We start from the raw sequence: 18,174 nt of genomic DNA on the forward strand, positions 1-18,174 counted from the left end.
GAGTTTCTCCATCTACCCCCAACAGCGGTCCAATTGCCTCTTTTACCTTGTATTTGCTTCTCACATATCTGTAGAAGTTTTTCTTATTGTAGCGAGCCCTCCTGGCCAGACCCAGCTCGTACTGAGCTTTGGCCTCTCTGGTGGCTGATTTGCAGTACCTAGTAACCCTCATATACTCCTCTTTAGAGGTCTGTCCTTCTCTCCATTTCCTGAACATTTCCTTTTTCTCCCTTAGCTTATTCTGGAGCTCTCTGTGCATCCACATCGGTTTCTTGGAGCACTTACCATGTTTCTGTCTTGTTGGGATAGTGAGGGCTTGAGCTTGCAAAAGCTCGTGTTTGAGAATGGCCCACCCGTCAATCGCTCCTTTCCCTTCCAGCACACTCCCCCACGGAATGACTCTCATCAAGCCTCTGAGTTCATCGAAGTTGGCCCTATGAAAATCTAACCTACGAGTCTGGCTACAAACTTCCTTGGCTCCCCACAGCAACTGGAATTCAAGGAGGACATGGTCACTTCCCCCTAAGGTCCCCACCACCTTCATCTCTTCTACCAATTCTTCCCTGTTTGAGAAATGATAATTGGAAAAGGACTGTTGGCAAAAGGATGAGAGGAAAGAACACAGGAAAGAGAAGGAGGGAGGAGCATGAGAGTTCACCAACACAGGGAGCAGAGATTTATGAGTATAATGGAACAAAACTCAAGTCCACTAGCACCTTTAGAGACCAAAATTGTCCATGACTTTCATGAGTCAAATGGTATCAGTGCTACAAACTGGAAAAGTGGTCTGGGCCACTATCATAAAAGTTTTTTACATAGTCAAATTAATTTTTAGAAGTTGCTTATGTAGTATCACTCCAACCATAAACTTCAGCAATTTCATGTTGTTACTTTTGGTTGGATTTCCTAACTGATTTTCCCACCCCTACAGTTCCCAAGTTGTAAATTAATGCAATTCAGCCTGAATAGATGTGTCAGAGGCAGTCAAAACAGGCAAGATGGGGGGGGGGGGATTAAAAGCTAGAGTCTTACAGGGGCCCAGTCCAGGTTAGGATCATGCAGCAGAAGAAGAGGAAAGGGGGCTTTAACTCTTCCCCCATGGGCAGCTTCACTGACCAAAATTGACATGTGCACCCTTGGCCCTAAAAAGGGGGGGACCAGACATCCCATATTGTGACTACTTTTTTTAAGCTGTTTTTAATAGCATCTAAACTGCCTCTTTCCCCTGCCACCCTGCATAAACCTGAATCACAGCCTCATGTGGCTTTTGTTAAGTAAACAAAAAAAGAAATTTAAAATCTGGATTCAGATCCAGAAGAGTTAGCCATGTTAGTCTGTAGTAGCAAAATAGAAAAGAGTCCAGTAGCACATTTAAGACTAACCAACTTTACTGTCGCATAAGCTTTCGAGAACTACAGCTCTCTTCATCAGATGCATCTGTAGCATAAGCTTTCGAGAACCACAGCTCTCTTCATCAGATGCATCTGTAGCATAAGCTTTCGAGAACCACAGCTCTCTTCATCAGATGCATCTGTAGCATAAGCTTTCGAGAACCACAGCTCTCTTCGTCAGATGCATCTGACGGAGATGGTTAGTCTTAAAGGTGCTACTGGACTCTTTTCTATTAAAATCTGAATTGACTCGCAGTGTTCCCATCGTCTCCTGTAGTTTGACCTGTAGCTGATTCTGTTGGAAGCTATCATGTAGCACAGCCTGTTCACCAGATTCATCCCCCTGCCAGGTCGGTCTCTTGCAGAGCGTCCTCTGCACATGTAGACCCATATGGGGGTTCAGTGATTCAGGAAGGATTGGATGAAGGCAGGGCTGGATCAAGGGAGGAGGTTGAAGAGTTCAGATTTTGGATGATTGCAGACAAATGAGCTTTCATTGCAGAAGCAGAAGTCCAAATACAGGCAGACTGGATGGGATGACGAGGGTCAGAGGCATTGCTTAGGTGGGGTGGTTTAGCGTGCTGCTCACCAGGCCTTCAGCAGCCACAGAGTTCCATTATGACAGTCTCTGATGGACAGGCCTCAGCCGTCTCAGGACCAAAGGCCACAAGGCTCACAGGATCCCAGCAACTGGTAGGCTAGTGAGCAAAACTGCAGACAAGCTAATCCCTCTTCCATTCCCACCTCAATGCAGGCTTATATAGGGAGTTTCCCTACAGGTGATACTGGGTCAGCATCTTGCAAGCCAAGTCAACCCCGAGTAGTGGGCCCAGATCCTGCAGCGACTCAGTGGTCTCTCCTGCTGCTTCCTTACAGGAGGAGAGACTTTGGGGTACCTAGTTCTTCATCTTCTCTACTCCTGGGGTCCAGAGGCAGATGGTGGTGGGTCTGGCTATGGGTGGGTCCATGCTGGAGCCTCCGGAGTTGAGGGCCCTGCTGGCTCAGGGGGCCGGTGAAGGTTCCCTTACGGGGGGGGGGGGGCTGTGAAGAATCCACCTCACAGGGAGCATCTGTAAGGCAGGACTTAGGGACAGTAGGTTCTCCTCTTCTGATGAGGAGCTTAGCCAGGGCATCAAGCCAGGTAACATAGCACTGTTAACGTTTCTTATGGATTCTGCTTCTGACATCATAAAGCATGTGATAAATAAATGGTTATGTAGGCCCCAGAAACCTAATTAAAGGATTCCATGTTTGGGCTGTTAGCAGCAGGGCTCATTTGGAGCCGGAACGCACAGGAACGGCGTTCTGGTAGCTCTAAAAAGAGGTCACGTGGGTTTTGGCCCCACCCACGTGATTACTTTTCCTCAGTGTGCGAGCCAAGTGGTGCTGGGCTCCAATGGAAGGCAAGCTGATTGTATTCATTCTGCTCTGCTCTTTTACTTTTGTTTGTGACTTGGGGCGGGGGCGGGGGCGGGGGGCGGGGGAGAAAATAAGTGAATGCCAAGTGGTGCTGGGCTCCAAAGGAAGGCAAGCTGATTGCATTCATTCTGCTCTGCTCTTTTACTTTCATTTGTGACTGGGGCAGCGGGGGAGTGAGTGAGTGAGTGCAAGCGGAGTGGTGCTGAGCTCCAAAGGAAGGCAGGGTGCTTGGAATTCATACTGCTTTATTTTCATTTGTGACTTGAGAGAGTGAGTGGCTGCAAGCAGGGCTGGCTCTCCAGAGGAGAGTAAGCTGCTTTGAGTTCATTTTTCTTTAAAGAAATACTTGCAGACTTTTGTGGAAAGGGGCCTGGGGGGGGGGATGTTGCCTTCTGACACACTTGTCAGGGGGTGTGGCATATGCTAATGAGTTATGCTAATGAGTTCCTGCAGTTCTTTTTCTAGGAAATGACCCCTGGTTAGTAGAGTCTATCCTTTGGCATAGGAAGCGTGATTTATAGGTGGTTGTGAGCTGGTTCTGCTGGCTGGTGTGTGTGCAGGAGAGAAAATAACAAATCATACACTTGCTTTATATTTAGAAAGGAAATGAGAGTTCCTTTCTATTGCAGGAACTCCATACTCTGATAGGAAAGGAGGAGAGACAGATCCTAATTACCTATCTAGTCTAAGAATGAACATGAATGGCAGGACAAGGCCTGCTGCCAAGATGGAGGGAGGAGAAGGAGAAAGGCATTGCCTGGAACAATGCCAGGAAGAGAAAAAGTGGGAGGGAGGAAGTCAGGAGGAGGCAATCCTGAGAATAGCAACCTGCACCTCAAAGGACAGTCAGAGCAGTAAACAGGGTGCCCTGACCTTTCTAACTCTTTAGTTTGTCCCCCTCTGAAACCTGAGGAAAGGGACAGGGCTGAATCCTCCTCTTCCAACAGCATGTTCAGCTGTTAAGTACTTTTGGGGAAGAATGAGGGAATCAGATAGGTAACACTGGCCAACGGCAGCTTGAACATTTTCTGCACAACATATTCCAAACAGGCACCATCTTTCTGATCGCTGAGGACGTGGCACTTCTGCAATAGTGCCCTTAAAGATTCACAACTTTCTACTTTCAAGAATATCTTCTTTGGGGGATGAGAAGGTGAATTGGGAGTAAGTCACAGGGGCAGACGTGACTAGTTCCCACAGCTGAAGTGGTTTCCTTATCAGCATCCCATTGCAACCATTCCCTTTGGCTGCTTCTTATATGACACGCCTTGTGTTTACAAGTGTTGTTTTCTTCACTGGAATCACAAGTCGCACTCAAGATGGAGTCCTTGCTGATTGTTGTCAATTGGTATGCTGCATCGGAGAGCTCACCTCTTCTCCCTGTTTTTCCCCCCCACAGAAAACTGCTGCTGATGGGAAGAGGCAAGAAATCATTGTCCTGGATTCCAAACGGAGCAATGCTATTAATATTGGGCTGACAGTATTACCTCCTCCGAGGACAATTAAGACTGCCATTTTGAACTTTGATGAATATGCATTAAATAAGGAAGGAATAGAGGTACAGAGGAAAAAATGCCGTTTGCCAAGGGTTTAAATTAAAATCAGATTATGATTTCCAGTTAGTAGGGAACTGAAAAAAATGTCAATGTGGGGACCTTTTAAAAGAAAAGGGAAGTGTTCTTTTCAAAAACACAACCTACCTGCAATACAAGACCCACTCCCTTATTTGGGCCAATTTTGTGTGCAAAAGAGGGAATTTTGGCAGGTGCACCTTTCCTCAGCCAATCAGTTGAGATACTAGTGAGCTAACCCATTAACCTTAAAATCCTTTCAGGAGTGTAAATCACTGGGGCAAAATTAGAAGACAAATAAAAAATTTACTCTGAAATTTTGTTTAAAGATATAAATATTTCTCTTTTTATTCATATCATTGGAGGTGTGTGTGGTCAGCAATATATTCTACATTCCTAGCAGAATTAAAGAACAGGAGAATTGCTTGCTATGCACTTTTGTAGTTATACATACTAAATTTCTTCCAGTTTAAGCTTACATATATATGCAGCCTTAATAGCCTTGACTAGCCTGAGCTTGGAAGCTAATTAGGCTTGGCCATGTTTAGTACTTGGAAGGGAGACCACCCAAAAGACCAGGGTTTCTATGCAGAGGAAACCAATGACAAACCCATCTCTGGTAATCTTTTCCCCTTGAAGACCCCATAAGGAGACACAGCAAATTGGTCGCAACTTGACAGCAGTTAATTATTATATATGAGAGAGCCAGGTTCTGGCTTCTTGCTTAAGTTACATGGCAAAGAAATGGAATCCAGGACATGGCTAGACAGCTAGGAGAGTGGGTCACCATTAATTGAACAGGTTACAGTTAGTGAGAGGGCACGTGTTGAAGTCCACCTCCCCTTCTCTGAGCATCTTTTCAGAGGTGTAATCAAACAGAAAGGAAAACTGCAATAATGAGATTATTTCAAGATATACTGTCCATACATACGTTATTATCCTAGCTAAAGAAAAATGCCCCGCTCTCCTTGCCACGTGCCGTGGTTCCTACATAGTTCTGACAGCGTGAAGCAGTGGACTGTAGCACAGCTTTACTGAGAGAGCTCGTCCATCTCAGGCACCCTGGACCAGGCAAATATATCTGGTGGTTTCCTGTGGTGGGGCTGGATAGGGAAGTAAGCTGGATTCAGTCTCTCCTGCTTCTCCATCCCTTTGATCATCGCTGTGGCTAGCTCTGCAACGAAGACCATACATGCACACAACCCCAAATGTTGCAGAGATTTTCCCAGGGGCTGTACATCTACTCCTGTGACTAGTTCCTCAACCAACGACAGATGCAAAGGCCTCCTCCAGCATTTTAGTCCTGCTGGACTTGGGCAAGTGGTAACAAGACTAGAGAGACAGAAGTTTATAAACCCAAAAGCCTAACCCGGATGTGGATAATCCTTCAAATATTCCTATAGGTTATCTGAAAAGGAAAAGAAAACATAAATATTTCGGTTGTCAAACCCAGCAATAGTTGCGTTGGTCTACAGTAGAACAGCAGAATTTGAGTCCAGGGGCACCTTAGAGACCAACAAAATCTTTAGGATGTAAGCTTTTGAGAGTCACAGCTCCCTTCTTCAGACACAAGCAGGAATGGAGATCCCTGACACAAATATGACATTAGAAATCACAACACTCAAAAATCAGTGGGAGAACATTTTAATCTTCCAGGATATTCCACTGCTGTCCTAAAAGTGGCTGTCCTCAGAGAAACTTCAATGGGAGATAGTTATAATGTGAAATTGAGTTTATTCACACAATTTCAGAACAATGCACCCCCAGGACTGAATAGAGACTTAGGATTCTTACACAGGTGCTCATTTCTGCTCTAACCATGTTATAATTTATTTATTTTATTTATATTTCAATTTATATACCGCCCATCCTCAGGGGCTCTGGGCAGTGAACAAGTTAAAATAAATAAAAACAAGAAAACAACAATACTAAAATCAACATACAAAACAATAATAAAATAAATTAACCAAGTGCAATGGTGGGGAGAACCCCCCACCCCCACCCCAAAGGTGGGAGGCTGACATGGCACCACCCCCTTCAACCACTGAACACCTGGCGGAACAGCTCTGTCTTACAGGCCCGGCAGAACGATAATATGTCCCACTGGGCCTGGGTCTCTATTGACAGAGCGTTCCACCAGGCTGGGGCCAGGATTGAAAAGGCCCTTGCCCTGGTTGAAGCGAGGTGGGCTTCCTTGGGGCTGGGGGCCACCAGTAAACATCCGCTGATCGAAACGGACTCCGGGAAACATACAGGGAGAGGCGGGCCCAAAGATATGCCGGTCCCAACCCGCTCAGGGCTTTAAAGGTAAGAACCAACACCTTGAACCTGATTCGGAATTCAACCGGAAGCCAGTGCAGCTGGCGCAGGACAGGTGTGATATGTGACTGGTAGGATATACCACTGGACTCAAATCAGAATCGACAAAAACTAATTTCAGCTATTGTAGGACCAAATTAGGTACCTGTGTTGTTGAATGTGTGTGCACAATAGGGTCATTCATGGTCCTTCTCTGTCTTTCTAGAAAATTCTCACAATGATTCCCACAGAAGAGGAGAAACAGAAAATTCAGGAGGCTCAGTTAGCCAACCCTGACATCCCACTGGGCAGTGCTGAACAGTTCCTTCTGACGCTTTCTTCCGTCACTGAACTCTCCGCTCGACTTCAGCTGTGGGCATTCAAAATGGATTATGACCTTGTGGAAAAGGTAATCTCTTCCTGATTTCTGGGGGAATGGAAGCAGACTCAAGATTTCATGTTCATGTGTTTAGGACTGGACCATGTGATGTCAGACGATCCATGAACAGATCTCCCACTGGATGTTTAAGCGGGGCTTTTTTTCAGCTGGAATGCGGTGGAATGGAGTTCCGGAACCTCTTGAAAATGGTCACATGGCTGGTGGCCCTGCCCCCTGATCTCCAGACAGAGGGGAGTTTAGATTGCCCTCTACGCCACTGAGCAGCGCGGAGGGCAATCTAAACTCCCCTCTGTCTGGAGATCAGGGGGCGGGGCCACCAGCCATGTGACCATTTTCGCCAAGGGCAATTTAAACTTTTAAAAACTCCCCCCTTGTTCCAGCTGACCCAAAGTGACGGAATTGGCCCTGGGAGCATGCGTGCACTTTGCGCGCACACATGTGGTACCAGGGGCACCACCTCCCGCCAAGAGTTGCCCCCTGTGCTGGCAACCCACTGAGTTCCACCACTTTTTCCCAGAAAAAAAGCCCTGTGTTTAAGTGTAAATTACATTCACAGGGAGCCCAAATAAACTCCGGGCCATGGGAGCGGAGTTAAACCCTTTCCTCCCACACACGTCATTTTTATCTTCATCCTCCAAGACTGAGCATATTTTCCTATAGTTCCCCATTATTTAAGTATTTATTTGCATCCTTTACAGCCCACCTTTATTCATTGAGACTGAAAGCAAATTACACAGAATGGATCAATAGATCCACTATAGGGTTTGGATTGCAGAAATCTGAAGCAGAGCTGAAACCGAGCATAAGCATTAAGATGACACGTTACACATGCAGAAATTACAGAGTAGGATCATTCACACAGCAACAGACAGTACGTACTGTATGCTGTCTAGTAGTCCTCAATCCCTATTCCTTTACCAAAACACCTTTCTAAACTGGTTCACTACAGCACAGCCCATGTAAAAACACCTCTTGGATAATTCAGTTTCGCATAGTTTGCGGAAAGTCACCTGGAAGGCCATTCTATAAGGAGGAGGCCACAACAGAGAAAGCATGTGCACAGGCAGTCACTGATTCTGCCTGTTTGCAGGTTGGCACCTGCTCGAATAAATGTGTTTAGATCAGTTTGCAATTTAAAATGCAACCCTTAGAGCCACAGATCATTCGCACTGACACCGTATGCCCCTTTTTAAAAAGAATATGTGAAAAAATTGCTTAGAAAGCAGGATCCTCTTGGAGGGAGATTTGTAACAGTAGATTATGGTTCCAGCTACCCTTTCCACAGAATTCCTTCGTCTTTGTTTTGTTTTTTAACCCTAAGCAGCCTAGGAGAGCTGCCAGTTGGAGTGGTCAACAGGAATATGGGAAGAAGCTGCATAGCCCTTCCTGCATAGCCCTGGTCCTCTTTCAGGCACAAAACACTATCCCCAAGGTGCATTTTCTTCTGTAGTGGGGTGGGGAGAGAGGGGGGTTCCCCCATGGCTTCCCTGTATCCCCTTCCCTTTCAGGAAAAAAATTCTTGTCAACAGCGAAGTTCAGCTGTAAAAAGAAGTCAGCAGCTCCGTACAGGTGCATCCTCTCCTGAGCTGCTTTGGGTATTCAAAAGAATTCTGTATAATACATAATTTGAACCTCAGTGTTTAAAATTATTGTTATCAGTCAACTCATTGAGGTTTCAAGGGGGCTTCTGCAGGATTCACCTATGGTGCCCAGATCCCACAAAGGGGCTCTGCTTTCTCTAGGGAGCCACTGCCTGCCCATGGCTCACTTGCATTGTTTGCCAGAGACACTCTTTCTGGATGAGGAGCTCCTGATGCAGAGACTGGCCTCCTCGGCACCTCCTGGGCCGTTTTCCTTCCTCCTGTGTCGGAGCAGAGTTCAGGGTAGGTTCCCCATTTCCCTCCCTGCCTGCCAGTCATCTGTTTGATGGTAGGAAGGAGGTGAACTCTGCAGCCATCCTGCTGTCCTGTCCAAAATTCAACAGATTCAGTTGATCCTTGGTAAATCAAAAATCCCTGTGTTTTATTGGAGGTGACCTTTATTTCCATTTCTCTAATACTGCATAGAGGGAAAAAACCTACCAAGCTCTTCAGTACTGGGTGGCTGCATTTGGGAACACCGTGTGCCTGATTCTCAGCTGGGATGAATTTATGGAACTCTAGTAAAGGCTGTGGTGTGGAACTAAATTGTGCTTTGTCTGAAAATTCACTGAAGTGCAGAATGCCGGGGGATCTGTCTAAATAAATCTTACCGAGTTATAATTTCCAGCAGCCTTCACCTTGCTCGAAATCATGCATCTTGCTCAGATTCAGAGTAATTGAACTGGGATGCCTTGGAGTCTGTTCATATTCAGATGGAATTGGCAGTGCCTTGGAAAGCATTCAGAAGCCAGTGAGAAACAAGCATCCAGTCATTTCACATTCCGTGGAGCGCAGGCAGGGAAGTGCTTGCAATACATAAAACATGGAATGGGTACTGAGGCCCTTGCTCTGCATGCGTTTGTGTTTCTGTTAATGGCAGGAGGTGGCAGAACCACTTTTGGACTTGAAGGAAGGGATGGACCAGCTGGAAAACAATCAGACCTTGGGCTTTATCCTGTCTACTCTGCTAGCTATTGGAAATTTTCTCAATGGAACCAACGTAAGTTTTTCCTCCACTGTTATTTGATCGTCACATTTTTGTCCTGTACTTATGATCAGAGAAGTCGGTGTGCGTGCGCAAAGCTGGTGTGTAGTCCTGGCTTGGATGGCAATGCAGTCTCTTGTTCGCCCATTCTGATGGAATAGCAAACTGTAGACTGCACTCATCTCACTAGCTGAACCAAAATGTAGGGAGGGGCAGAGGGCATACGTCAGCATGCAGCTCATTCCTGTGACATCAAACCATCCATGGGTATTCTGTGCAAATCAAACCCTGGTGACGGGAGTGTGTATTGCTATCAACGGCACTAGCCTCAACTGTAAGTCTTTACCTTTTCCCACCCAGGAGTTACTCACATGAATGAGAAAAAATAAAATCGTGCCCTTGGTCATACTGTGGTGCTGGGTGCTGAATAGGGGAGTGCGCTTCGAGTGACCAATTTCGGGTAAAATACCCAAATCGGATCCTATTTGTAAAGATTCAGGATTCCCAAATCGGGGACAGCATGATAGCCCGAATTCGGAAACCCCGAATCAAAGCACAAAGCATTCCACAAAGCATTCGGGTTGCTTCAGAAGTTTGGGGCAACTTTAAAGGGCCCAGTGCAAGCAGTAGTTCCCTTTAAAGTATCAGCTCTTAGGTGGCTGAGGGAGTCCCCCCTCCACCGTCTAACAGCTGATAGAATAAAGGGACCTACCCTTGCAAGCTGGCAGGGCCATTTAAACTAGCAGCTGGCAGGAGGGATCCCCCCCCCAGCTGCCTGACAGCTGATAGTTTAAAGGGACTTGCCGCTTGCAAGCGGCAGGGCCCTTTAAACAGCCCAACCCCCACCCCCATAGCCCTAGTCCCCACCCTCCCACCCCAGCCCCTCACCAGCCCAAGCCCCAGCCCCCCACTTACCTCTGATGTTGGGGGCAGGCGGTGAAGGCCTCCTCTACTGCCCTACAGACCTGCAAAAGAGGAGAAGGGAAGAAAACGCCCTTTCCGCCCCTCAAGTGGAAGCCTAAAAGGGCATTCCTGCACTTCAAATGACAGCCACGGCTGTCATTTGAGGGGCAGGAGGGCCCTTTGCAGCCTCCTCTGCTCTCCTGTGGGCCTGCAGGGCAGCGGAGGAAGCCTAGAAGGGCCCTTTCTGCTCCTCAAATGGCAGCTGTGGCTGTCATTTGAAGGTCAGGAAGGCCATTTGCAGGCTTCTGCCCTGCCCTGCGGGCCTGCAGCAGAGGAAGCCAAAAAGAGCCCTTTCCACCCCTCAAATGGCAGCCGCAGCTGCCATTTGAGGGGCGGAAAGGGCGTTTTTTTTTCCTCCTCTGCTGCAGGTCTGCAAGGCAGGGGAGGAGGCCTTCACCACCCGCTCCCGACATCAGATGTAAGTGGGGGGCTGGGGCTGGTGAGGTGCTGGGGTGGGGGTGGGGTTATGGGGGTGGGGGTGGGGGTGGACTGTTTAAAGGGCCCTGCCACTTGCAAGCGGCAGGGCCCTTTAAACTATCAGCTGTCAGGCAGCTGGGGGGGATCCCCCCTGCCACCTGCCAGCTGATAGTTTAAGGGTACCTGTGCTTAAACAGGCAGGGGGATGATGGGTGGGAGCGGTGCTGGGAGAAAATCCAGTCCCCTGGGTCACTTTGGAATGCTCCGAATCTTTACGGAACATTCCGAAACGATTCAAACACCCGAATCCGAAGCAGCTTGCCACTTCGGGTTTTGGGTTTTCCCGAATGTTTTTCCTGCTTCGTGTAAACCCGAAGCAGGAAACCCAAATATTTTCGGGCTGCACACCCCTAGTGCTGAATCCTGCCCCTCTGGATTCAGTGCAGGTTTTGCTCAGGGCTGGTTTTCTGGCCAAACCACCTGCTTGGAGCCGTTGAGAGCTCCCAGCCATCAGTGCCACAGTAGGGGACCAGCTTCCCCTCCTGGGCCTGCGCTGACACAAGCCAGAACCAAGGCAACACCATGCAGGGCTTGGTTGGGACTTTGCCAGCAGCAGCGTGGGTTCACGAGGTCCTGGTTCTGCCTTCAGTTGCAGCCCTGTTACTGTGCCTCTCAGAGCTTCGCAGGAGCCCTGGAGTGCTAAATCTCTCTGCAGAGTCCCTCCTTTCGATGCACACCAGTCTGGGTCCCATTTCTTGGTCACACTGTGATGGAATAGAGACAGGCATAGAAACAGGAATGGATTGAGCAGACTCTTCTCATCTTGCACACATTTGTGCAAAGCATTTCTGCCCATTGTCTGTAAGTACAGAGACTATTTTCTTATGATACGTTTGGTGGGGAGGATGTTTGTTTGCTTAAAATGCCCCCTTTCTCTTGGGAAATGTGCCTTAATCCACTCATAGGTACAGAGGAGTTAGCCGTGTTAATCTGTAGTTGCAAAATAGTAGAGAATCCAGTCGCATCTTTAAGACTAACCAACTTTATTGTAGCATAAGCTTTCGAGAACCACAGCTCTCTTCATCAGATGCATCAGATGCACTCTCTACTATTAATCCACTCCAGGTGCCTCGGAAAAGACTTTTGTCGCTTTCTCTGCTCCATTGCTCCTAACTTAAACATTGCTAAAAGGGAGAGGAATCTGTTTCTTCAGCAGTTTCCTAGCATGTGCTCCCTCTCCCTCCCCAGCTTGGGACCTTTTGAGAGCAATCACTTCTCCTCACACGTCTTGCATCGGAATTTTTTGAAAGGAAATTGGCTCAGAGAAGAGCATGCTTCATGTAATTCCCCCCACCCCTTTCTTCCCTTTCTCCAGGCCAAAGCCTTTGAACTGAGCTACCTCGAGAAGGTTCCAGAAGTAAAGGACACAGTGCATAAGCAGTCTCTTCTACATCATGTCTGCACAATAGTGGTGGAAAAATTCCCAGACAGCACAGACCTTTACTCAGAGATTGGGGCCATCACCAGGTCAGCCAAGGTATGTCTTTGAGTGCAAGGAAATTTCCTTTTTCTGTGACAGACAAGATGTTTATCAGCCTCTGCAAGGAGAAAAGAATGGTGTCACTGAAGCATTCAAGTGTTGCTTTCCTACCTGTCTTCTCTATTTTTTTTTTAGAAGCACAGCAATGCTCAGAAATATTACTTTGTTTATATCATTCCCTTGGAATTTTTGTATCTAACAACTTTCTTTCTGGCACTTTTTTCCCTTCATTTTTCTGTCAAATGGTTTTCTCATCAAGGATCTGGTAAGAGTCAGACTGTTCCTCGTGAATGAAGCCAATGCAGTGTTATATAGATCTTTAATAAGTTATAAAACAATTGATAGGACAATTAGTTGTGTGAGAAATGCCGTTCCCGCCAGGAGTTGGCATCATCTTGCACCCAGCTATTGTTTTGTGGGCACGAAACAAAGTGTGACCCCTCCACCTCTGAGGCAGCTTGGAATCTCCCTAGGCTCTCTGCTGCCAGTGATGCAAGCCAAGGCAAGAAGGGGCCTTCAGACTGGAAGATAAGCAGGAAGACAAGCCTGTTCTCACTAGATTTATGGCGCAACATACAGAGATGGACTTTTAAGGAGGTGATGGGGGGAGCTGTGGATAGGGATCGACTCCTCTAGCTGGACTATTAGCAGCCTAACCAGGAGACAGCCCTCCCAAGATGGGCGAGGCGGGACCATGCCAAGAAGACCAGTGTGGTTGCTAGCAATGCATAGCTTAGTTACAGATTTCAAAGCAGATTCTCTTGCGTTATACTGCTTTGATTGTAGCCCACCCACAGTTAAATATATTGTTACCCAAGACAGATTATACATTTACAAAAAAATGAATGAAGAAAAAAATGGGGTGCTAGGAGATTGGCCCTGTAGCTACTTTGCAGCACCTCCTTTTGTGACATGCAGAGTTTATGGCATTCCCTCTAGAAAATTCTGTTTCACAAGACCAACAGGAACAAATAGGAGCACTACCTGTTTTAATACTGAGGTATAGGAGAGAGGTTCAGAAGTGTTGCAAGGGCATTCAGTGCTCTTGCCTTGGCTAGACAGCCGGTCCAGGGTGGCACCCTCTTAGGAACCTCTGTAGCCAAGAGTGCTCCGCAAATATACTTGAGTTTTGCAACAATGCCCATGGTCATCTAAACATGTTTCCTTTTGTCACAAATGATTCCATCAAACCTGTGGGAAAACGATCTCGTAACCACTTGTTTCTCCCCACATGGGAGTGAGAAATGTATGCAGCTGTCTCTGGCCTCCTCCTAGTGGGGCTTCTCCTTCTCCGCTCCCGAACTCGCTCTTTCCCTCTCTGGGTATTACCGCCACCATCCTGCCCATTGTTATGGCACATCCTGCCTGAGGGCTTGAGCAGAGGCACCCTCTGCCGCTTCGCGGTGTAAAGACTATTTGGCAGTAGCATCTCTCCACCCGCACCCATTGCCGTGCCTGGTTGAAAACTCTAGGGGAGTAGAGTTAACCGCTACCCCTTCCTCTTTCTGCTGTTGCTACGTGCAGACAGAACTGGGTCTTTTTCGTGGGTCACAGAGATCAAATTAGCTGCATTGAAAAGGTAAAGAAGTTTAATAAGAAAATAAAAGGCGCACACAGCATAAGGAAATACAACAGAGTGGACAAAGATAAAAAAAAATGTGAATAAATCGCAATCCTAACACCGTGTATATCCCTACAGATGGTCATTAGAAATATGCAATATAATTGCAAACAATTAAGATTCATCCATTACCTTGGTTTCAGTATCTAGGAGGGCATACCCAGATGAGTGCCATGTGCTCATAGCTAATTCTTGGAGTTAAGGTGGAGTCTAGGTGTAAGACTGTCTAGAAGCCAAAGATACCAGCATGCTCAGGGGATTATTATCTCCCTCTTGGTCCCCATACCAGCAGACCCTCTATCTTTTCCCATTTGAATTTGTGTCCACTCTATCCTTTGTCCACCCGAAGCTCTGTCACTTAAGTGTAACTCTGATTTCAGGTGGGACACTGGCTGTGTATTTTCTCCTCCTGGCTAGAGTCATCGACGTTTCTATAGCACTGGATGGCTCTGTGCTTGGAGGTGAATTATCCTCATTCTTCCTTCTTGTTCCCCCTGATCCTGGGCTATAAGACATTTCTCCACCCATTTTTCATAACATTTTGCTTCCATTTTACACAGAGTGTACTTGTTTTCCTTCCTTAGGACATTTGCTTGGGTTGGTATTAGGGTGGAGTCATCTAAAGCCTTCATCACGTGACAGTACTTAGTAATCAGGTGACAAACTCAACCATCAGAGGAAAGGCCACCCCCTTCCCCTCACTGTTAATCAGTGCAAGTTTTGACAGAAGTGTAGGAGCAGAGATGGAAAAAGCCGAAAAAAGTCACAGCAGTGGTTATTTCTTGTACGGATGGCAAGCAGGGCCGGTGCTACCATTAGGTCAACTAGGCGGCCGCCTCAGGCGCAGACCTCAGAGGGGTGCAGAAGTGACCTGAGGGGCACAGTTTTATACAACTTAGTTTCTTGTTTAAAAGCAACTGACAATTTATATTTTTATTTTAAAATAAATAGTGCAACAGTGCTATAGAATATAATTAATTATAATGCCTTATCAAAGTTTTCTCTGCACCCCCTATCACTTGCAAAAGTCCCATTGGCACCAGCCACTGTGGTCTGCCTCCTGGGTTATAAGTCAGCAAACAGGGCAGGAGTGGGGGAGAAAACCTATTGAGCATCTCCCAACAGGGTAGGGGGAATAGTCCTCTCAACAGACAATCAGGTGTGATGAGGGTTTTCAATAAGATTTGATAGATCCTATTGAGATTGCAAAGGAGCTTGGAATACTACCAAACTTCGAGACAGAACAAGTTAGAAAAAGGAGAAAAAAACAGCAGTTTGTGTAAGAAGAGGCAAAACAAGATCCAAAGCAGAAATTCAAAGTAGGTTTCTATTATGCTGTCTTAGACATGGCCATACAATCTGTTGAAGAGAGATTCCAACAGCTACAACGACATAATTCCCTATTTGGCTTCCTGTAAGAATTTGGAAAAATCACTGATGAACAATGGAAACAAAGATATTGATGCTGGAGATACGTGCTGTGAACTTGTAGCAATAGTTCGAAGTCTTCCAAAGTCTATGCCACCACAAGGGGCACTTTTCTTCATACTGCAACAAAAACGCCTGGCTAGTGTGCCTAATGTTTCTGTTGCTCTAAGGATCCTTCTCACACTTCCAGTGTCAGTGGCAAGTAGTGAATGCAGTTTCTCAAAGCTCAAACTTACAAAAACGTACATACATTCAACAATGCTTCAAAAGAGACTAGTTGGTTTGGTAACTATATCAATTGAACATGCCCAAGTATCAGCACTTGACCTGAAGAAATTGGTGATGAAATTTGCAAAGGAAAAGGCACGCAAAATGAGATTTTGATGTTCTTGAAATGGAAACATTCAAGATATTTAAATTTTAGCAAAATTCCTCTAAGAATTGGCATTTCCACCAACAGTGAGAGAAATTACCTTCCTCACCACATCCCTTCCAGCATTGGGGCGAGACCAATGATGAGATTTGGGACAACGTTGTAGGGGTCAAATACCACCTGTTGACTATCTTATATGTCTGTAATTTAGTTACCACTGTTTTAGAATTAAATATTTTTGAGGACCATATCTGCTTCCACTTTTCTGTTGTTTGAGCTATTTGACAATCTTGAAACCATTTAGCTTGATATTTTAGTGTGGGGACCTTTTGGTTAGAGAGTAGGGTATTATATAGTTTGGAAATAAGGCCTTTGCCAGAAAACGTTGGAGAGTCTAGCAGACATTCAAAGTCCGTTTTAGGGGTATTCACCATTTTTTTGAAGTTAATTTGATCAGCTAGACTTTTCAATTGAAGATACCTAAACCAATGGATTCTTTGTCTTGCTATATTTTCCATATCTACTTTCTGTAACAGTCCCTTTGGAGAGGTTACATCCACTATTCTTGTGAGGGTGGTGTTCCTCCAAAACGCACTGAAGGTTTTGTCATATCCTGATGGGAGCCACTGTTGCAAAGTAAAAGAGGAGTATCTAGATATTTCTGGCAATATTTTCCTCCTGATATTATCCCAATCTTTCAATATCGAGCGTAGGAAGATATTGTTACAAATGACTTTAGGACGGACTTCCGGTTTGGGATTCATGGAGGTCTAACGCAGCTCCACTTGCGGAGCTGACCGGACTGCCGTTTTAACCGGCCGGCGGGGTGAAAATAGCCCGCGGCCGACTGCTCTCAGGCGGAGAGCAGGCAAAGAACGCTCAAGACCCTAGGGTGAGTTAGATCTCGGACGAGGGGGGGCTCTACACAACGGGTCCCCTCTCGATCCTTGAGGTCCCACCTTGCGACGGGTCGGCTACAATCTCTGCGGCAGTTTTGGGGCCAATTCGGCTGGCATAAGACCTACATACCCAAGCTTCGATTGGGGGAAGAAGCTGAGAGGAGAACTTAAAATCGAAACAGCGATTACAACCCGAGAAAAGTGAAGAGAAGGTAAAGATCATTATCTTCCGATACGGGACAGATTGACAAAAACAGAGAGGAAGTCAGATTAATAGATTGACATATATATAGATATATATAGGTTAACAAACAGAACATAGAGAAAATAATTAATTATAAGGACTAAATATAAGGAGCGATTAACTAACAATATTTTCTTTTTTTTTCTGACAAGTTTTGTACCAAACTGAATGTCTGAAGATATAGATGGGTCAAATTGATTGACTACGTGAGGAGAGATATATAGAACTATTATAAAAAGATAGAATGAGTAATATATATAGAGAATAAGTCAAATTGTTTGATATAAACGAATGTATGATCTATATGGTTTATGATATATAGAAATACCTGAAATTGAAAAATTGGGATAAATTGTTTATCTAAGATAGAAACAAAGGCATATAATGTTAAAAATAGTTAAGGATGTACTGCTTAGAATAATGGAGAATATATATTTGTTTTAGATAGAGGAAGCTAATAAAAGTAAGGGAAAGGGGACAAAGGGTTGGAAAGCTGTTGGAAGTCAACAAAAAGGGGGGGGAAAGGGAGGGGGTTAGAGATGAAAAAATTGGGGAAAATTGAATGTAAATGTGGAAATAATGGATTCTAACCCAATAAAAATTTTTCAAAAAAAAAAAAAAAGACAAAAACAGAGAGGAAAAAAAGTAGATTTTTAAACTGCAACAGACTAGTGAAAAGGAGGGGAAGACTCGGCAGGAGTTGTATTTGAAAAGAGACTAAGTTTAAAGAAGTTATTAAAGAAAACGGACTATTGTTTTGAATACCTGTGGCTTTGGAGCTGTGAGAAAAAGACACCATCGCGAGATCTGCTGTGGGAAGACGGGAGACAGGAAGTGCGTAATAACAATAGAGTGGCTGGAGAGAAGCGGCCCTTGCAGGAGGGCAGGAAGAAGGGAATCGCCATCTTTGAAAGGGGAAGGGTCGTGGCTTCAGCGGAAAAGGAAGTAGGCCATCTTGGATTACAAAATTATAGAGAAACCATAG

The 18,174-nt window shown here is 45.7% G+C and overlaps 1 protein-coding gene across 1 annotated transcript in view; it reads left to right on the forward strand.

Moving 5' to 3' along the window:
• Positions 1-18,174, forward strand: part of FHOD3 (formin homology 2 domain containing 3) — a 472,076-nt gene that overhangs the window by 394,153 nt on the left and 59,749 nt on the right. Inside the window, 4 exon segments of the mRNA XM_054990826.1 lie at positions 4,210-4,368; positions 6,906-7,088; positions 9,600-9,719; positions 12,460-12,621. Of these exon segments, the coding sequence (XP_054846801.1) occupies positions 4,210-4,368; positions 6,906-7,088; positions 9,600-9,719; positions 12,460-12,621 (624 nt within the window).

The sequence above is a fragment of the Eublepharis macularius genome, chromosome 11, assembly GCF_028583425.1.
Source record: "Eublepharis macularius isolate TG4126 chromosome 11, MPM_Emac_v1.0, whole genome shotgun sequence".
In the NCBI taxonomy this organism is placed as follows: Eukaryota; Metazoa; Chordata; class Lepidosauria; order Squamata; family Eublepharidae; genus Eublepharis; species Eublepharis macularius.